General features: G+C 34.2%; 1 protein-coding gene across 5 annotated transcripts in view; it reads left to right on the forward strand.

Annotated features, from left to right (window-relative positions):
• NAP1L1 (nucleosome assembly protein 1 like 1) overlaps nucleotides 1–19195 on the forward strand; it is a 32579-nt gene extending 13384 nt beyond the window's left edge. The window contains exons 3-16 of one of the 5 annotated variants that reach the window (XM_058741975.1): nucleotides 2344–2429; nucleotides 3908–4010; nucleotides 9651–9792; nucleotides 10046–10126; nucleotides 11052–11180; nucleotides 12143–12214; nucleotides 13341–13480; nucleotides 13915–14060; nucleotides 14155–14174; nucleotides 15805–15927; nucleotides 16629–16658; nucleotides 17170–17220; nucleotides 18275–18318; nucleotides 19062–19195. In XM_058741975.1, the coding sequence (XP_058597958.1) occupies nucleotides 2344–2429; nucleotides 3908–4010; nucleotides 9651–9792; nucleotides 10046–10126; nucleotides 11052–11180; nucleotides 12143–12214; nucleotides 13341–13480; nucleotides 13915–14060; nucleotides 14155–14174; nucleotides 15805–15927; nucleotides 16629–16658; nucleotides 17170–17220; nucleotides 18275–18310 (1159 nt within the window). In that variant the 3' untranslated portion in view covers nucleotides 18311–18318; nucleotides 19062–19195. Of the gene's footprint in view, nucleotides 1–2343; nucleotides 2430–3907; nucleotides 4011–9650; nucleotides 9793–10045; nucleotides 10127–11051; nucleotides 11181–12142; nucleotides 12215–13340; nucleotides 13481–13914; nucleotides 14061–14154; nucleotides 14175–15804; nucleotides 15928–16628; nucleotides 16659–16891; nucleotides 16988–17169; nucleotides 17221–18274; nucleotides 18347–19061 lie in introns of those variants that run through there. The other 4 variants (XM_058741976.1, XM_058741974.1, XM_058741977.1 and 1 more) reach the window with 4 other exon arrangements.
• The last annotated feature ends 237 nt before the right edge of the window (nucleotides 19196–19432 follow it).

The following is a 19432-nucleotide window of genomic DNA, read 5'->3' on the forward strand; positions in this document are numbered from 1 at the left end:
GTCATCAGGGTAGGCGTTTGTTGTAAGAATCCGCATTATCAGAATGATGGGGTTTTTTTTGTTTTTTGTTTTTTGTTTTTTGTTTTTTTCTGGGCTGGTCAGATACCCCAGTGAAGAGTGTCTGGGTAAAGATCTGGCTTTCAGTGTTGTGGAACCCAAATTAGGGAAAGGTTGCTAGGGAAGGGTTGCCACATTCAGCATTCTAGAGTGATACAGTCCTATATCTGAGATACTCTTAGCTGTACCTGTGGTTTTGGAGGCTGAGCTCTCAGTTTAACCCTTTCCAGAGAAGAAACTGCCATGCTTCTGCTAGATAGAAGGGGAGGATCTGGGGATTTAACTACTTACCTGTTTTTGTTTAGTTCTCCCTATTTTCTCCACTGTCAGTCCCCCAGCTCTAGTTCTAGAAGTGTCCTTTTTAAGATTCTGTGTTTGGGCTGGTTTTCAGCTTTGCCTATTGCTAACTTAAGGATTTCATTTCTCAGTGAAGTTGCTGCTCTTGTCTCCTTGTCCTTCAATGTTTTTTTTGTTTTAAAACCCCTTTATCATAATTGTAGTAGGGATTTGGGGAGGATTAAGATCAGAGGAGTATGTGCAATCTGCCATCTTAACCTTGCAACCCTCATTCTGTTTTAAACTTAAAAAAAAAAAAAAGAAATTGGTTGTGACAGCTTGATACCCCACCGTCCCCTTATTTAATTTTGGATGCCTGTGAGCCCTAGGAGGATGGGAGGAAAGGAGAATTAAAGCAGGCGTCAGCAAACTTTCTCTGTAAAGGACCTGATTTATAAATATTTAGGCCCCTTGGGCCATATGGTCTAGTTGTAGTTACTCAACTCTGCTGTTGTAGCGTGAAAGCAGCCATAGACCATGCATAAACGAATTAATGTGGTTGTGTTCTGGTAACGTTTTATTTACAAAGATAATGGGCTGTATTTGACCCATGTTTGTGGACCCCTGTTTTAAAGCCTTAAAATGTGGATGTTCAGTAAATTAATAAAATCACACTGGAGGAATAGTTTTGTGGTCTTTACTGACCTTAAGTCTGAGTATGTTTAAGTTTATAATAAAAGATAATTTCAGAATAATCTGTATAATTTCAGAATAATCTGTATATTTGATGAGAAGGCTGGAATTTTTTCCTTAGTTACAGGAACATAAACCTTGCTGGCAGAACACAGTTGACCTTTTCTATATTTGTCTCTATATGAAAATTAATTTTCCAAATGCTCTTTCTAAACATGAAAGTAACTAAATCTCTAAACCAGATATTAAAATGTAAAATCACACAAGGAATTATATGAAGACCTATACATTAACTTAGATATCCTTATTTCCCTTTTTAATTCCTGTTGAAATTGCATGTTCAAAAACTAGATTTTTAAGATGAAGTGGGGAGAATTTTATCTTCCTACTTTTTCCTTTTCTTTCAATGGTGCCATCCTCCTGGCTTTGCTCCAAGCATGTAGTAGACTTGGGTCTTCTCTTTAACTTTTTGCCCATCTCTACTGTGAAGTAAAGAAAAAGGAGGAAAGTCCAAAGATAATGAGTACAGGCTGATGTGATTGCTCCATAGCCGTCAAGGATCCAGTTCCTTATTCTTCTAAATTCCCTCATTCTGTTGACTTGTATTCTCTTTCTAGGATGCCTCATGGTCCAACATGGCTGTTGGAACTCTAGTCATCACATCCCTATTCTAGGGAGGCAGCAAGATGAGGCCTCCCAGCTGTCTACCATCCTATGTAGGAGGCTTACTTAAAGTTCTATACGACTTTTTAACTCATTGCCCAAACAGAGCCACATAACCCACCTAGCTAAGAGGTAGGCTGAGAAATGTAGGATTTTAAAGCTTGGTGTATTGCATCTCCTATAAAATAAGGGTGCTGTTACTCAGAGTGATATCAGTGGATATTGGGTAGAGAGCACATACTTCCTGACCTCTCATTGCCTGTACCAAAACCTACCAAACCACATTTTTAAAGCTTGAAATAGAGGGATGCCTCGCTGGCCCAGTTGGTAGAGCATGCGACTTTTGATCTCAGGTTGTGAGTTCGAACCCCAGGATGGGTGTAGAGATTACTTAAAAGTAAAATCTTAAAAAAAAAGGGTGAAATACAAACTTTATATTTGACCATGTGCTTTTAAATGAAATTTTATGTACTTCCAGTTTGTGCTTGTTTACATACGAAGTTAGAGAACTGAATTACCTTTTGAATTTCCTATTTTATATTTTTGAAAGAGGCATATTAACCTAGAAAATAAATTGAAGTTTTTCTATAATTTTTTATTTATTTTTTGGTAATTGGTACATTTGAACCTTGGTGTGATACTATGATATTGTAGCAAAGAACAGTCTGAACTTGATCAAGATTTGGATGATGTTGAAGAAGTAGAAGAAGAAGAAACTGGTGAAGAAACAAAAATCAAAGGTATTATTTTAAATTACTTCAGGAGCCAGTGATTGCTGGCACATGTCTTTTAGAGGGTACTAACAAATACTGTTCCCTTTTGAATCCTTGTTTGCCTTACCCACATAGCCCATACCTCTAGTTCACACAGTTTGTATGTGTATATTCAGGTGGGGAAGAAAGGAGGGGAAGAGAGGGGTTGAGATGGAATGGTAGTAAGGGAGGGGAAGGTATAGATACAGTTAGTGACCCATCAGAAGTCACTCTGTGTACCCTCTTGCTGCTGCAGTGACATGGCCTAACTGTCAGACAGCTGCCCAGGAGTTTTGTCTGAATTTAGAAATGTTACAGGTTGTTTTTGGTGGTACTTCTAAACAAACAACACTAGCTTAGAGTGATTTGAAAATGTTCAGTATTTAATGGTAGAAAACCTATAGTTGTATGTCAGTCTTTTTTAAACCCATTTCAACCAAACAACCAAAAAAGAGATAAGTATTAAATGTAAACAAACAAAAATCAATCACAGTTTTCTTGAGCAAGTAATTCTAGAAGGAAGAGGAGTAGCAATGGTAGTGGAGGTTATGCCTGCATACCATATGTGGGTATGGGCCAAGAATATTGAAGTACCAGATGACTCAACTTCTCATTGTTAAGCCAGATGGAGGTTAATTGTGAAAAGACCACTGCAGGTTAGTTTCAGCTTTCATCTTACAACGTTTTCTTGAAAGATATATAGGTCTGTATCCTTAGTGGCCCGTATTAACATTTCTAAAGGCATGTTGGTTATCACAACTGGACATCATCCAATAATCAAATTAGTATTAGGAATTGACCTTTAAAAACACAACTGGGAAGGCTAATATCAATTTTGTGTAATGTCTGTTTATGAAGAAGAGAGGATATAGCAAAATAACTTGTTTCACCTAAATCTGGTATTTTTGGTTTAAGTATGATTTTAGACACCATTAATGAATCATGTTTTGTTTGGCTTTAGTTACAACCTTGATTGTTTCAACTGTTAACATTCTCTATTCAGACATACACAAGCACACTATACTATTAAGCATCAAACAAAACATTTAGGTTACTCGCTCCACAGTCTTTGTCCCAGGATTGAAACTGTATTTGCAGTTTTCTAATAGTGTGTGTTGTCTGCTTCAAAGCATTATCTACAGTCATAGATAGGCATCCGGATGAAGCTTTGAGCTTCTCAAAAATGGAAGGTGTGTGAAACACAATGTAGTAGGAAGAGAAAGGATATTATTCACAGGAGTTGTAGCAATGGCCTTGAGAGATGGTGATGTATTAGATCATTAGGAATCTGAACTTTTCCTAGAGTGGATTTTCCTCCGCTTGCTGCCCGTCTCTGTTCAGACCAATGATTTATGGGCTAGTCAGGAAAATTTCATGATTGGATTGTCCTATTAAAATAGCATAATACATTTTCATAAAATCCTTCTTTCGATGCCCTTTTTTTTTTTTTTTTTTTTTTTTTAAAGCGCGTCAGCTGACTGTTCAGATGATGCAAAATCCTCAGATTCTTGCAGCCCTTCAAGAAAGACTTGATGGTCTGGTAGAAACACCAACAGGATACATTGAAAGGTACAAGTTCTTCTTTTCCGTAGTCCTTATTTATCCTTCTATAATCAACATTGCAAGTGTACCTATTTTTAAGACCATCTAGGACTTACATTAGTAATAGTGGAAAGCTAATGTCTGTTAGTACCTATTATAGGATTATTGGGAGTTTAAAATTTTGCTGAGTACCACCAATTTAGAGTTGGTCTTTTCAAAGTTTGACTCTTCTCCACAGGAAATACACTGATCTTAACCATTTTTGAGATTTGTTTGGAGGTTTGCTAGAAGTGCACAGGATTACAAGAAATAATGATTTCTTATTTATTTCGCTGGTCCTATAAATCATTAACAATAGCACATATATCTTATTTTGCTTATAATTGTTTTTTTATACTTGGCTTTATGGTTTTAGGATCCATCCACATTGCTTTCTGTATGTAATCTCTAGTCAGTAGTTTCTAGCTTCTAAATGTTGTCACTTGCGGTGATTTGTGTCCACCATGTTCTGTTATAAGCTTATTCTTTGATGGATATCTAGATTGCCTCCAAGCTCCATCAACACAAATTCCATTGTAATGGTCATCTTTGTGCATGCCCTCCTAAAGAACTGTGTAAGAATTATTTTGGGTTATGTACTTACCTCATAGGGATTGTTATATGAGGTATGCAAACTTTAAATACTTCCAGCTTGCTTTCTAGAGCCGGTGCATGAAGGTTGCTCTATCCTTGTGTCCCTGCCAGCAGTTGGTATCATTCACCTTTATGGGTGTTTTGTTTTTTACCAATCGAAGAGGTACAGGCATATTTTGTTTTGTTTGTATTTTCTGTTGTCTACTGAGTTTTGAGCTTTTTTTCATGATTGTGAGCTTTTTAGGTTGCTCATTTGTTGTTCCCTCTGTCCATTTTCCTATTGGGGTTTACTGTCTTTTGCAGGAGTTTCTGTGTATTCTAGGTGTTCATCTGTCATCAGTTTTAGACTTGTAAATCTTTCATGTCATTTCTATTAACTTTATCCATAGCATTCTCCATTAAACAGAAATCCTTAATTTTTATATTTTAAGGTTTTGACCTGTGTGGCTCATTCTTTTCAAGTTTTAACAAGTCCTTCCTAGTTCCTTCTGTAGTTCCTATTGACTAGTTTTACCTTTCATCTTTAGGTCTTTAATAATCCCTCTAGAGTTCACCTTTGTATTTAGCTAGGCATTCAGGTTTTTTTGTTTTTTTGTTTTGTTTTGATGAGCTTGTTTTTATCACACTTCACCATGAACAGTTGATTTTTCGCCCATTTATTTGTGATACCACCTTTATTACATACCAGTTTCTTATAAACATCTGTGTTTGTCTTTGAACAGCACTCTTCTGTTTTAATTAATGCCGGTTTTAATTAAAATGGCTTTTTAGTATGTTTTAATATCTAGCAGGGTGATGATTTAATCTTTCTCCCTGTAGTATCTTCTTCCACCCTTTCCCCTCCCCCTCATTCCCTGTGGAACACACTCTTAAGATTGGCTTAACGGTAGGTAGACCTTCATCCCACATATGGTTGCTAGTAAGTTTCTAGGGATTTTCATAAAACAAAACAGAAAACAGCCCCTCTCAACACACTAAAGTTTTTGATAGGAGTTACATTGAGTGTACATATTAACATGGTAGGGAATTATCCTTTTAATGTTACGTTGTCTCATCCACATCTTTGTATTTATTGAGATCATATTCTCTAAATTTTTTTTTCAAAGTCTATTCTTGGTTAATTCCTGTGTACTTTAGTTGTGTTGCTTTTGTGAATATAGTATCTTTTATTGTATCTCCATGTTAGCTGTTGATGTCAAGAAGAGTGCTATTGATTTATTTTTATTTATTTTTTTGCGGTTGATCTTGTATCCAGAAATCTTGCTACACTTTGGTAGTAATTTGTTCTTTGTTCTTTGTTCTCCTCCCATAGGCAAAAGATCTTGTCTGCAAGTAATGGCAGTTTTAGCTCTAATCTTTATGTTATGTCACACCACGTTTATTTTTCTTTCATTACAGTATTAGCCAGGACTTGGCAGTACTGTGTTAAATGTTAGCATTAAACATGAGCATCTTTGTCTTATTTCCAGTCTGGAATGGATATAAAATCTCTCCATTACATTTGGTGTCTACGTAGGATTTGTTGTGACCTTTTTTTCTGTATTCAGATGGTCTTTTGACTTTTTCTTTGAATCTATTAAGTACATATTAAATACAGTTTGGAAATATATTTCAGATACTGAACTCACCTTACTTTCTTGGAATAAACCTACACTGTTGAGTTTAGTTTAATAATTTTATGTAAGGTCGTTATTCATTAGTGAATTGAACTTGTGTGTGTATGTACATATGTATGTATGTACAATACAGAAACTTTCAATGGGATGGTAATTCCAAGCCCTGGTTTTAGAGTGAAGATTTCGATTGCTTAATGAAATAGACACGGCTGCTTTTAACTTTTTTCCCTGTTTTCAAAGCAATTTGAATAAGATAGGAATTAACTGTTCGTTGAACAGTTGGTAGAACTCTTCTAAAAATGGACTTTGGCCTTAGGGGTTTGAGAACCCTTCTTATTTGAGTTTGCTCTTTTCCTCTTTCCAGTTTCTTGAATTGAATGCTTGAATTGATTTTTTTTTTTAAATCTATCTTTTATGGTCTTAATACTTTGTTTTAATAAATGTTCTATGAATGTAGAGTGAAGATCTATATGCTGGAATTAGTAGTGCAAATTTATTAATTGTGTTGTTCAAGTTCTCTTTATTTCTGCTTATTGATTATCTGCTTGAACTAACAGTTTCTGGGAAGGATGTGTTAAAATTTTCTATTTAATCTCTATTGGTTGTGGATTAGTATATTTTGAAGCTGTATTATTAGCTATATGTTTGTGACGTATACATCTTGTCCTTATGTTCTAGTTTACAAGACTAAAATGTCCTCTTTTGTATTTTGTGATATTTTTGTTGTTGTTGTTATGAATTCAGTTTTGTCTGATATTAAGATAGCTATTCCAGCTTGCTTTCTTTCTCTTCCTTCCTTCCTTCCTTCCTTCCTTCCTTCCTTCCTTCCTTCCTTCCTTCCTTTGCCTGGCATGTCTTTTTCCATCCTTGTATCTTATCTCTGGTAAGAAAGTTTGCTCGCTTCATTATTAGTGGTTTCAAACTCTTTGCATTTCTTGAAGGTGGTATTGTTTTTGGACTGAATTGCTATTATTTTATTTTATAATTTATCGTACTTTCTTTTTTCCTCTTTTCCTCCTTTTTTCTGCTTTCCATTAAATAATTCCGGTTGTCTTCTGCTGGCTTCAAAGTTACTGCATTCTACTTTTTGTTATTATGGTAAAGAGGCTCAAAACCTAATACCCCTATTGATTTCTTAAATTTACCAATGTCTGTATTGTTTATAAATATACATCTTCTAGTCCTCTTTTTGTTCATCAAAACATCAGTAAAATATACCAAGATATTTGGCTGCCCATATCTTATATAGTGTTCCCGAGTTGTTGTTTTTTTTTTAACTTTTTCAAAAATTACTTTTAATGAATGTAACGAGTATCTGTGGCATATTTCCTGAAGCCTGATAAGCCTCATAAAAAGTTTTTATTTTCTTTTATATCTGAATAATAGTTTGGTTTATAAAATTGTAAGTTCAGAATTCTTAAATATCTTAAAAATGCATTTCTTGTATATGGTGTTTTCTTTTGAAACCTGATGTCGGTCTGATTCCTTTTTCTTCATATGTTATTTGCTTTTTCATTGAATACCTTTAGAATTTTCTTTGGTCTTTGATATTCATAAATTTCATTAACCTGTTTAGGGGTGAGAGTGAGGATTTCCATATTACTTTGACTCTGAGAAATTTATTATTCATTTCTTGAGCTATCCACCTCCCTTCTGTCTTTTAGCTGTTGTTACTTTTGTTGTCCAAATCATAACTGTATGTCTTTCCTGCTGCCTTCTGGAGACCTTTTCAACTTTAATGGACTTCTTTCACTTGAACCTATCCAGTTTATCCTATTTGTTGGTTATATAATTTAGCTACTATATTTTTCATACTTAATATTTCCACTTTTAGATTTCTTGGTCTTGTTTCTTCCCTCATTTCCTTAAATACATTTACATTGTTCTGTCTAATAATACGGCTTCAGATGATAAATATTTCACTCTTTCATTAGAGATTGTACTCCTCAAGTGTTTAGTTATTTGGACTTAGAGCTTAGGCTCGTTGGCTGATAACAGTTACTCCTCGGTAATGATTATTAAAGATCAAGCTTTGGTTTGTGATAGTCCCGTGGAGTTTGAGGTGAGGGGATGGGATGAACCTAAGGAGAGCTCCAGTTAACTTAGACTCAAAAGTTGGCTGTCAATTCTGGGCAATTGTTTTTGGCTGCTTTGGGAAGAGTACCTGGAGTGGAGGGGTGGAGGAATGAGTGCTTGTAGGCTTTCAGCCAGTCCAGCTTTTATCACCTCCTAAAAATGTTGGCACTGGGCTCTGTGAAGGGTGAAGGGGACAGGCACTGACTGTTGTAAGGAAAGTGCAGAATTTAAAAAGCTTTCTTCTAGCCTGTCCTCACTGCTACCCATTCTGGCCATTTCCTCCTTTTTCGAGGTTGCAGTTCACCCTGTGCAGTTGTTAGTCTCAGAAGTTGCCCATGGTGTGTGTGTGTGCAAGTGCCTGAAACAGTTGTTTCCTTCTTAGTTCTAAAGTTTCTAGGGTTGAATTTTTTTTTTTTTAATTTTTTATTTCTTTAAGATAGGCTGTGGGGGTGGGCAGCACACCATGCTGTTTCACTACCTTGACTAAACATTAAGCTTTTTACTTTTAATTGTAAGAAATAAAAAAATGGTATCTGTAGATAATTTGTTTTCTACTTCTGATTATCATAACTAAAATAGTGGTTAAGTAAGAGAATTGTTTGATTTACAACAATCTGCCTATGGCAGGAAATTCTAATCTGGATTCTGGATCTTTTGTACAGATTCCCTGAAGTTAGATAAATTTTGAGTGAAATGTTTTGGGTGGTAGGGGATTCCTAAGTTTAATCATACTTCGGGAGGCTTATGCCCACCCCATAGTAAATTGTATGATATATGAATTATATCTTACTAAAGTCCCTTCATGGAACATAACAGTCATATTTTTAATAAAATTTCAAATTCCAAATTAAATACACTAAAATAAGAAATAATAGTGTAGGATACCATCCGTTTTTCTAATATACATATGTTCTCCTTTTCCCTAAAAATAGCTGGTATGGGTGAGATACACATCTTTTTTTTTTTTTTTTCTTTTTAAAATCAAGGTTACTGTCCTTATTCTCAAGATGATCAGTCCATGACTTTTGAACTTAAAAAATAGTCTGTTTTACAGCGTAGATGCCAGCATTGACAAGTCTACTGCTGAACTTGATTATAATGAAAGATTTAGGGTTGATACGATTTACATTCTCTTATCAACTTACTGTATCTATTTAAATGTTCGTTTTTGAAATATTTCAGTCAAGAAGTCCATGTATTTATTTTAGTTACTTTGAGTATACCTTTTGCTTCAAATAGGAAACTATCATTCACTGACTTTTATGCTTTATTTTCAATATGATAGAAGTATGACTTGTATTTTACTATGATGCTGTGTAACTGGTGCATTCCAACCTTTCAGCTTGCCTAGGGTAGTTAAGAGACGAGTGAATGCTCTCAAAAACCTTCAAGTTAAATGTGCACAGATAGAAGCCAAATTCTATGAGGAAGTTCATGATCTTGAAAGAAAGTATGCTGTTCTCTATCAGCCTCTATTTGATAAGGTAATGCTTTCTATTATTTATCTAAAATATGACATTATAATAAAGCTCTGGAAATACAAACAAACTTACAGGTGGTTAAGTCTTTAGGCCTCTCAGCCAGATGGTTATTAAGAGGTATTTGGGAAATCAATTATAACAATTCAGGTTGTGGTATGCATTCATTAAAACTATAAGCGTCTTTAATGAGAAACAGCTAGTTTCTGTCTTGGATATCAGTGTTTTTATGTAAGCTTTTCTTTTTAAATCATTTTAGCGATTTGAGATCATTAATGCAATTTATGAACCTACAGAAGAGGAATGTGAATGGAAACCAGATGAGGAGGATGAAATTTCGGTTGGTACCAACTTTGTGTTTTTATCCCTTGAAAATATTTTATTGTAAAATGGATAGTGAGTGCAGATGAGCCACTGTTAGACCTGGCACCATCTGTACCCAAATTCATCTGAATACAAAATTCATTTTTCCCTTACATTTTTATAGTATTTAAGTTTTATAGATTCATATAAAATTTTCCTTTGAACTTCATGATGACATGCAAAGGATGTTCTTTTCAAGTGATGAAATGGAGGCTTTTTTTTTTTTTTTAAGTTTATATGTTTATTTTGAGAGAGAGCATGTGCACGCATGTGCAGGGAGGGGAAGGGGGGTGGGGAGAGAGAGAGAATTCCCAGGCAGGCTCCACACAGGGCTTATCCATGACTGCGAGATCATGGCCTGAGCTGAAATCAAGAGGAACTTCCCAGGCACCCCTGAAATGGAAGCTTCTAAGTGACCTGCCTACAGCTAATAAATGGCAGGGTTGTGACACAAATGCAGTGTTCTGTTACATGACCCTGTTTCTCCAACATTGCTGTTTTAATGTTGGTTGATAAAGCAAATATAGTGTTTTGATCAAGAACACCAAGGGGTGAGGCATTGGGTAAGGTATTTATTTATTTATTTACTTATCCCCTGAAGCTTTAAAATTTTTTTCTCTAAAACTATTTCCCTATGGTTTATAATAAGGTTCTCTCCTAGTGGTTCTCTTTTTTGGAGGAGTATGGTAATTAGCAATATTTATAGAAGTAAGGTTTGGTATGGTAAACAGCAGTGTTTATACAATTGGACCAGAACTTATAATTTGATTGAAAGTTACAATTGGTGATTGAAGATTTTTTGGTTTCTGTACTTCACCACTGGATGTAAGTTAAGGGGATGGGTAATATTTTATCAGAGGTCTGATCTAGGTATTCAGTAATGTATGCTGTCATTTATCAAGGAGGAGCTGAAAGAAAAAGCCAAGATTGAAGATGAGAAAAAAGATGAAGAAAAAGAAGACCCCAAGGGAATTCCTGAATTCTGGTTGACTGTTTTTAAGAATGTTGACTTGCTCAGTGATATGGTTCAGGTAATTTTATTTATAATAACACCAGTTTACTTTTGAAGTGTAAATGGCTGTGATGACACTAGTCTCTCTGTTATTGACCTTTATGGAATGGTTGTGGTCTTCTGAAACCTGTGTTATCTGTAGAAGGGAAATGTGTCTTTGATGAATGTAATCAAATAAATTTTAATTCATTTTCAAAAATTAGATAATGAAATGGTCCCTTTGACAATTGTTTATCATTGAGCAATGTTTTGTTACAGTCTTGTGCCTTCTGTGTTTAGGTGCTTGGTATTGGAGATAGGAAGGAGGAGACTTAAAATTCCATTTGTCTTACCCAAAATGACTTTCTCAGTCTGAAACAAATATTCTAAGGAACACTTGGCATTTTAAAAGAATAACATACAGATCTTTAACTCTTACAATTGTCACTTTTTCTGGGAAACCAACCTAAATGTCTCCTTCTCTGGGAAACTTTTCCTGTCTTAATCAGAAGCATTTCTTGAGCCACTACCACCTGCGTGGTAGTATTTGTTGCCATGTAGTGTGATTGTTGGAAGTTAATGTCAAGAAAAAGAAATCTTGGAACAATGACTACTTCATTTCTACTTTGGCGAAGTAGAAAAGGACCCAGCAGAATGAAAGGAAAAAGAAGCTGCTGGAAAAGGAAGCGTTTTTAAAGCAAACATGCCTAAGACTTGGTTTTGTATTCTTTAGCCCATTCAGTCTGATGATGATGATGATGATGATGATGTAGTTTTCTGTTGAGTCACTTTTTTTCTACCAATGGCAGTAGAAATAAGTAGAGCTTGTAAGTAAACTAGCTTTAGTATAAGCCATAATCTGGAGAGTAGGTCTTATGTTCACAATTGTTATGTAAAACCTCCCTATAAATGTCTTAGTTAGCTAAGTGTTTTTGTCCAGTAACAACACTAATCCTAAAATGCCATGTTAGATATTCATTTTAATATTTTCCTAATTTGCAGGAACATGATGAACCTATTCTGAAGCACTTAAAAGATATTAAAGTGAAGTTCTCAGATGCTGGCCAGCCCATGGTAAAAGAACTTTGAAATAGTTTCAGTCTTGTAACATTAGATGTTTATAGGTAGATATACGGAAGTTTCTGAAAAGAGGTGGTACTCAGAGCTTGGAGATGGGGGTGAGAAAGAAGTTAAAACTTATACTTGGTACTCTTAATTGTTGGTAGAAAATAAATGAATGTTTGGATGTTGATAATTGAAATGCAGTGTTTATTTCTTTTCCTCCCTCTGATCACAAAACTATTGTTGAAATCTCGTAAATCTTTGATACTAGATTAAAAGTAGGTAAAAAATAATAGCAAGGTAACAGAATTTAAAAAAATACTTCACATTAAAAGGCATGTGTCTGGGGGACATCTGGGTGGTTCAGTTAGTTGAGCATCTGACTCTTGATTTTGGCTCAGGTCATGATCCCAGGGTTGTAGGATTGAGCGCCACGTTGGGCTCTGAGCTGAGCATGGATCCTGTTTGGGATTATTTCTATCTCCCCCTCTACCCCATTCTCCTCTTCTGTCTCTCTTTCTCTCTTTCTCTCCCTCCCTCCCTCCCTCCCTCTGCTTCTCTTTTCCACTTGATCTCATGTGCACGGTTTCTCTCTCTCTCTCTCTCTCTCTCTCTCTCTGTCTGTCTCAAATAATACATGAATGAAGATAAATGGCATGTGTTTGAGAATTACATAAAACAGAAGATGTTAAAGGGCCCTCACTTCCCCCAAAACCAACAGGATTATGTGAAGTATGGGCAGAACTACTACAGGCTATAGATTTCTTTTATTGTGTGTGGTACAGTTGGGCTTTTTCGTCTGTCAAATTCAGGTTAGAGTAAGATTTAAAGTCCTTTTCGTGGGGATGGAAGGAGGGAGTATTTGGTCAGTTTATTCAGCTGTTTTAACCTGTTTTGTAAACATGTTACTAAATAGAAGTTATAAGCTGAACTTTATCCAGTTTTATTTTGTACCTTGTTTTGCTTTTTAAACAGAATTTGGGGTTTATCTGACCCTTTCCCAGAGTGGGAAAAGCATTATCACCTAGAAGTTTATATGTTTATACAAATCAATCAACAGATTAAGTTTTATTTACTAAAGCACTGATATTTATGATGTAGGAATTTCATTAGTTTTTATTTTTTTATTTTTTTTAAGAGTTTTGTCTTAGAATTTCACTTTGAACCCAATGAATATTTCACAAATGAAGTGTTGACAAAGACATACAGGATGAGGTCGGAACCAGATGACTCTGATCCCTTTTCTTTTGATGGACCAGAAATTATGGGTTGTACAGGGTGAGTTTAATTTTACTACTTTCACAGAATTTATCTATTTTACTTAGAATTTGTGATGCTTGGTATTTCCTAGTGTGTGTGCGATACATAGAGACATACATAGTTTAAACATTTCAGTAAAATGTTTTCTGAGAAGAGCTTACCTATTTTCCTAGAATTCTCCTTGGCTTTCGGTATTGCAGATAGTTGTCCAAAGGAGTGCATGTTTAAATTTATTGTACTGTGAATTTGTGCTAATTGTCCATATCTTATTGAAAAAATTTGTTGAAATAAAATTTTCTCTTTATATGCTACTAAAAACATTTGAGCCAATTTTTCCCCTCTAAAATTTGTAATTAAATAGAATATTTAATTAGATAAATCATAGCTCTTCTATCAATTAAACGTAATATGTTAATTGTGATAGATTTTTTTTTTCTCCTTTGTTTTGCAAGGTGCCAGATAGATTGGAAAAAAGGAAAGAATGTCACTTTGAAAACCATTAAGAAGAAGCAGAAACACAAGGGACGTGGGACAGTTCGTACTGTGACCAAAACAGTTTCCAACGACTCTTTCTTTAATTTTTTTGCCCCTCCTGAAGGTAAACAGTGTTTTAGTTTGGGTATTGATGGTTGTTTTATTACAAGCTTTCTTTATTTTCTTACTCACTTGAATTTCTTTTCTCAATTTTGCAGTTCCCGAGAGTGGAGACCTGGTAAGTTAAATTGTTATTTATTTATTGAATTGTTAATTACATATGAAATTAGAGAATTGGTTCTCAAACGTGGGGAGTTGGATAGTTGCTACTTGAATTTTGTTCTGAGGCTTGCAGTGCATGGAAAAGACCATTATGCATCTGAAATTATTTCATTCAAAATGCTTATTGTGCTTCCACTGAAAAACGGAAAGGCTAAAGGCTTTCTTTTCTTTGGAGACTTGCAAATATTGTGTAGGGGATTCAAGTTGTTAAGATTGTAGTTTTCTTATTGAAACTAGAAGGTATTAAACCATTTGTACTGTTTACTAAACTCCTAACCATTCTGGTCAGAACTCTTTCTGTGTTATTCCAGTGGAAATATGCTTTCTTATTGTGGCCATGTATTATGTGACCATATGCCAAGAGCTGTGATTGTGCCTGTGTATGGCCTAGAAAGAGGAACAACCTCTGAGAGGTCTATACAGGGAGGGTAGGCTAAGTATGTTGTGAATTTGCTCTTCTGTTGGCCACATCTTTGAACTTAAATTAACTCAGGTAGTTTAAATAGTTTTATACATATGGAATTAGAAAGTATGTTTTATTTTGAATACTTTCGAATTAGAATGGTTTTAGCCAGGGTTTGGACCAGATGTGTAAAAGGCAAGTATTTCTGCCTGAAAAGAGTAGTAAGTGGCTTGGCTCAAAATACCTTTTATAGGACAAAAAAGGGGGCTATAAAGCAGCACCCGAATTTTAGGTTGAAAGACCTACCTGTGAGCATTGAGATAGTTTCATGTTATTTTCATGTCAGCAAATGGGTTGGAGTTTGTGTTGAAGTGATTTTTTTTTTTTTTAATTTCTATTTCCAAATATTGATGGTAACAAAACAATCTTGAGTAGTTACAGACAGACTACCACCTGTAATTAGAAGTCTTTCCTTCAAAGTCCACTGGCCCTTTTGTGTGTTTTTGGATGTTCATTATAGTGGATTATGTTGATGAATCAAAATGAACATTCATGGAATGTTTACTCATTGTTTGGTATCGTAGAACTTTAATGGAATTATTTTAATTTTGAAGAATGTCAGCACCAATTTTGTGTTGTGCTTTGTCATTAAATAGAAATCCTGGATTGACTTTGTATTTATTAAGTAGGATTCTTTCTCATTTGGCATTATGTACCTGCTAGGGTACTACTTTTAGGAAGTGTGTAGTGATTCTCCATGTTGTTTCATTATGTGTCATACACCTACTGTTATAAATCCTTAGATTCTTAGTATCTTAGTATTATTCCGTTGGGTGTTTTCAGTAATTAATATTTTAAAAGGAAAATTACAGTCCCATAACAAAGTTGCTTTTGTATTTTAATTTTAATCCAGAAAAAAAACCTAAACTATAACCAATTCTAATTTTTATTTCCCAAATTTCTCTGAGTATGTACACTGCATTGCTTACTTTTCTTTTTATTAAAAATCTGTAGACCTAAGGTATATGTAGATGACTACTGAATCACACATAGAAGCTAATTTTAAAATGACGAAAAGTGAAGTTGAGTGTTGCTTCGTAGGATTTAAACCCAAGAGTCTTGCATGTGCCTAATTAAATAGGAGTTATTAAATTTTGTGCTTGTTTTTGTTTTGTTTTTAAAGGATGATGATGCTGAAGCTATCCTTGCCGCAGACTTTGAAATTGGTCACTTTTTACGTGAGCGTATAATCCCAAGATCAGTGTTATACTTTACTGGAGAAGCTATTGAAGACGATGATGATGATGTGAGTGAATCTGAATCCTGCAGTGAAATAATTTGGTGAGGGTGTGATTGTCACAATTGATGAGAGGTTTAATGAATAGTTGTGATTTTTTAAAAGACAGAATAATTCAAAGGCTAATTACTGATGTCCTGTAGATAACTTTCCTGAATTGCTTTAAATATGTCCTCCTAGGATCTTAGACTTCTCCGAATTAGTAAAACTTTATTGTGTTTGGTTATTGTTGGAGGTCTATAATGCCCTTGTCTTTGACCAAACAAAAAACATGCCTAAGATGTTTTTTATTACTTAACATAAAAATATTAGGAAACATAGAATTTTTATCCAAAGGAGTATTAAACAACAATTAAGGTAAAATTAGGCTCCCCTCAAATATTTTGGATATCTTTATTGCTAAATGACAATCATTCCATTAGGCTTTAGGTCCTTTTTGTGCAATGTGTTCACATAAGTACAGGCAGGTAATATTTATAGTAATAGTTGTCTGACCACACCCACGATTGTACTGTGTTCTTTTTTTAGATTGTCAGATTTAGATAATGGCACTGAACTGATTCCTACAGCTATGTAATTTGTAATTAGTCACCTTAGGGAAAGTATTTTCCTCTTTTTAGATCTTAGTGGAGACAGTGATGGCTGTAAGTAATGCTACTCTCAAATGGTTGTTAGCTACATTCACACTTCATCCTTTTTTCCCTTTTTAGTATGATGAAGAAGGTGAAGAAGCGGATGAGGTAATGTTTACCAAATGAGCAAATAATTCTGTTTAACACATTGAGAAGCGAATTGAGTGACTTATGTATTCCTTTGCTATAATCATTATTCTGTGATACGGGATAAACACTTTTTGGAAAAAAAATACGGTTTTAGAATTCTACAGCCAAACAATGTATGTATAAGGTTTCAATAAATAAATTGCAAAACTCAGAACATTTTTTTTATTTCAAATAATTCTGTTCTGCTGCAGGGTTATCAGCTCTTTGAAGAAGTCAAAAGCTGCAGTAAACTTTTTCAACGTTGGCTGCAGTAAATCTTTTCAATAAAAGCTGTCTGGATGTCTCAAGTTGTGTTGGGAAATTTTTCATATTAGAAGCTTTCAAATTAAATTGCATTGTCACCAAACTCTGTAATCATGAAAATCTTTTGACCTATAGAGTAACTTGTATTAAAATTTCTCCATACATTATGAGCCATTTCTTCCTACTGTGTACCTACTTCATGGATGCATTTTGAACTTTAATATAGGAAGGGGAAGAAGAAGGAGATGAGGAAAATGATCCAGACTATGACTCAAAGGTGAGCAAAATTAGTGCTGCTTTCTATTAAATTTAAGGCAAGTTACATAAGAGTTGATGTTTCTTAATATAAAGTTTATTTTGTAAGTCTTATTGACTGGAGATATATATACATACATACATACATTTTTTTTTAATCTTCACTGGTATTTCAGTAGTACATGATATGCCAGTGTACCTTTCCTAAGAGACTTTTATTTTTGGTTCTGACTTTGTATTTTTCATAGTTTCAGGCTAAATAAACCCTAAGATTCTACTTCTAATGCACTTTATGTTGGGCTTTTTTTTTTTTTCTTCTTCTTCACAATTTTAAAGCATTTAAAATTACTTATTAGTGTTCTTAGGTTGTTTTTCCTCCAAAGGATAGGTTATAAACAAAGGTCAGTTTTTAAGTAACCTGAATGCAAAAGTGCTTGGGAATAGGGAAGCAATACTGTGTTAGATTCTCCCAACCACCTTTTTTCTGAGAGTCCCAATCTGTTATTGAGAGTTTGTCATATCAGGGCTAGTAAAGCCCATTGTCTCCCCCAAAATACAAAGTACCTTATCAGGATTCATTTGAAACTTAAGGTTTCTGTTAAATGTATTCATTTATTTGCTAAATTCTGTAAAATATCCAGAAGATACTTTAGTGAGCAGGTAAGAGAGGGGGTAGTTAAAAATAATCTTAAATATTCTAATAGGTATGAATTACTCTTGAAAGTTAATATTAATGGAATTAGGATTTATCAATAATTGATCTATAAGAAGGAAAATATTGATAATATGGCTAACATAAATTGCATGGTTATTTTATTTTTTAAGATTATGGCTTAGTGTGTTTTATTTTATGGAATTCATACTACAATGTAAAATTTGGGCTTTATTTTAGCATTTTTGTGACTTGCTGATATTTGAATAAATAACTTTCCATCATTGCTATATACTATTTCTTTAATTTGGCACAAGTTTTGGTAGAACAGTGAGATAATATAATTAAGGTAGTTTAATTACTGTTGAAAATTAACTGAAGCAGGTAGAAAAAGATAGATTGACTTGTTGTTTTCCTTTAACAGAAGGATCAAAACCCAGCAGAGTGCAAGCAGCAGTGAAGCAGGATGTATGTGGCCTTGAGGATAACCTGCACTGTAATAGCCTAAACACAACTATTATTTTCTTACAGCCTTATGTTTTTGTATTTTCTTGGTAGACTCAGTACTTTTTTTTAAAGGAAAGGAACTGATAATTTTAAAGACCAATTTGTTCTACTTAGCATTTTAACTGTAGTTTTTCTGCCAGCTCTATCTATTGCATAAATTCTTTCATGCATGTTCATTCATCACTACATGGTTTGGTTCTTCTGGAGTAATTTTTATCATGTAACAAAGAATTTAGATTATAGCTGTGAAAGTGAACAGCCCTGTTAAAAGAACAGGTTTTTTTTGATTCGCTTATTTTTTTTCCCTGAAGAACCAAAATATTTTTTCAGCTGGTAATTGAATTGGGTTTAAGTTTGCTTGCACTAGCTGTGCCTTTCATTACTTTGTTGCAGAAATGCAGTGACTTAGACTAAGACAATTCATCATTTAAAAACAAAAAACAGAACTTGTCAAGACAAATATGGTTAAGAATTTCCAGTAAGACCACAACTGATAACTTAGATTATTAATGGATTTTGTATTCTAGGTGACATAGCTAGAGATACCTAGTAAGGAAACCACAGTAAAGAAACCTAACTCATAGTGTGGTTATTGGTTACTATAGGGAGGTGAATAAAACCTATTTTCAAAAGTTAAGCCTCATTATTTTAACTGTACTTTTAAATTTAACCTCCATTAACTCAGCATCTTTTCTTTATGGTAGGGTCTACCTTCCGCTTCCCTGGAAAGGATGAATTTACATCATTTGACAAGCCTATTTCAAGTTTTTTTGTTGTTATTTGTTTGTTTGCTTGTTTTTGGTTTTGCAGCCTAAAATAAAAATGTCATATAATTTTAGTTCTCACAAGATAATGTCTTAATTTTGTACTAATTCAGGTAGAAACAGAGGCCTAGCTTGAATTAATAAGCATTGTACCCAGCTCACCATATTATGGAAGAAGAGAGTGTCAACTTTGGGAGAGATACTACATCTGCTAATATGAGAGGATAGAAAAGAAAGAGAAAATCTTAAATGATGTAATGTTTTTTTAAAAAAGATTAAAAGATTAAAATTTTATTTCATTTGGTTAGAAC

Source organism: Neofelis nebulosa, chromosome 8 (assembly GCF_028018385.1).
Source record: "Neofelis nebulosa isolate mNeoNeb1 chromosome 8, mNeoNeb1.pri, whole genome shotgun sequence".
NCBI lineage: Eukaryota > Metazoa > Chordata > Mammalia > Carnivora > Felidae > Neofelis > Neofelis nebulosa.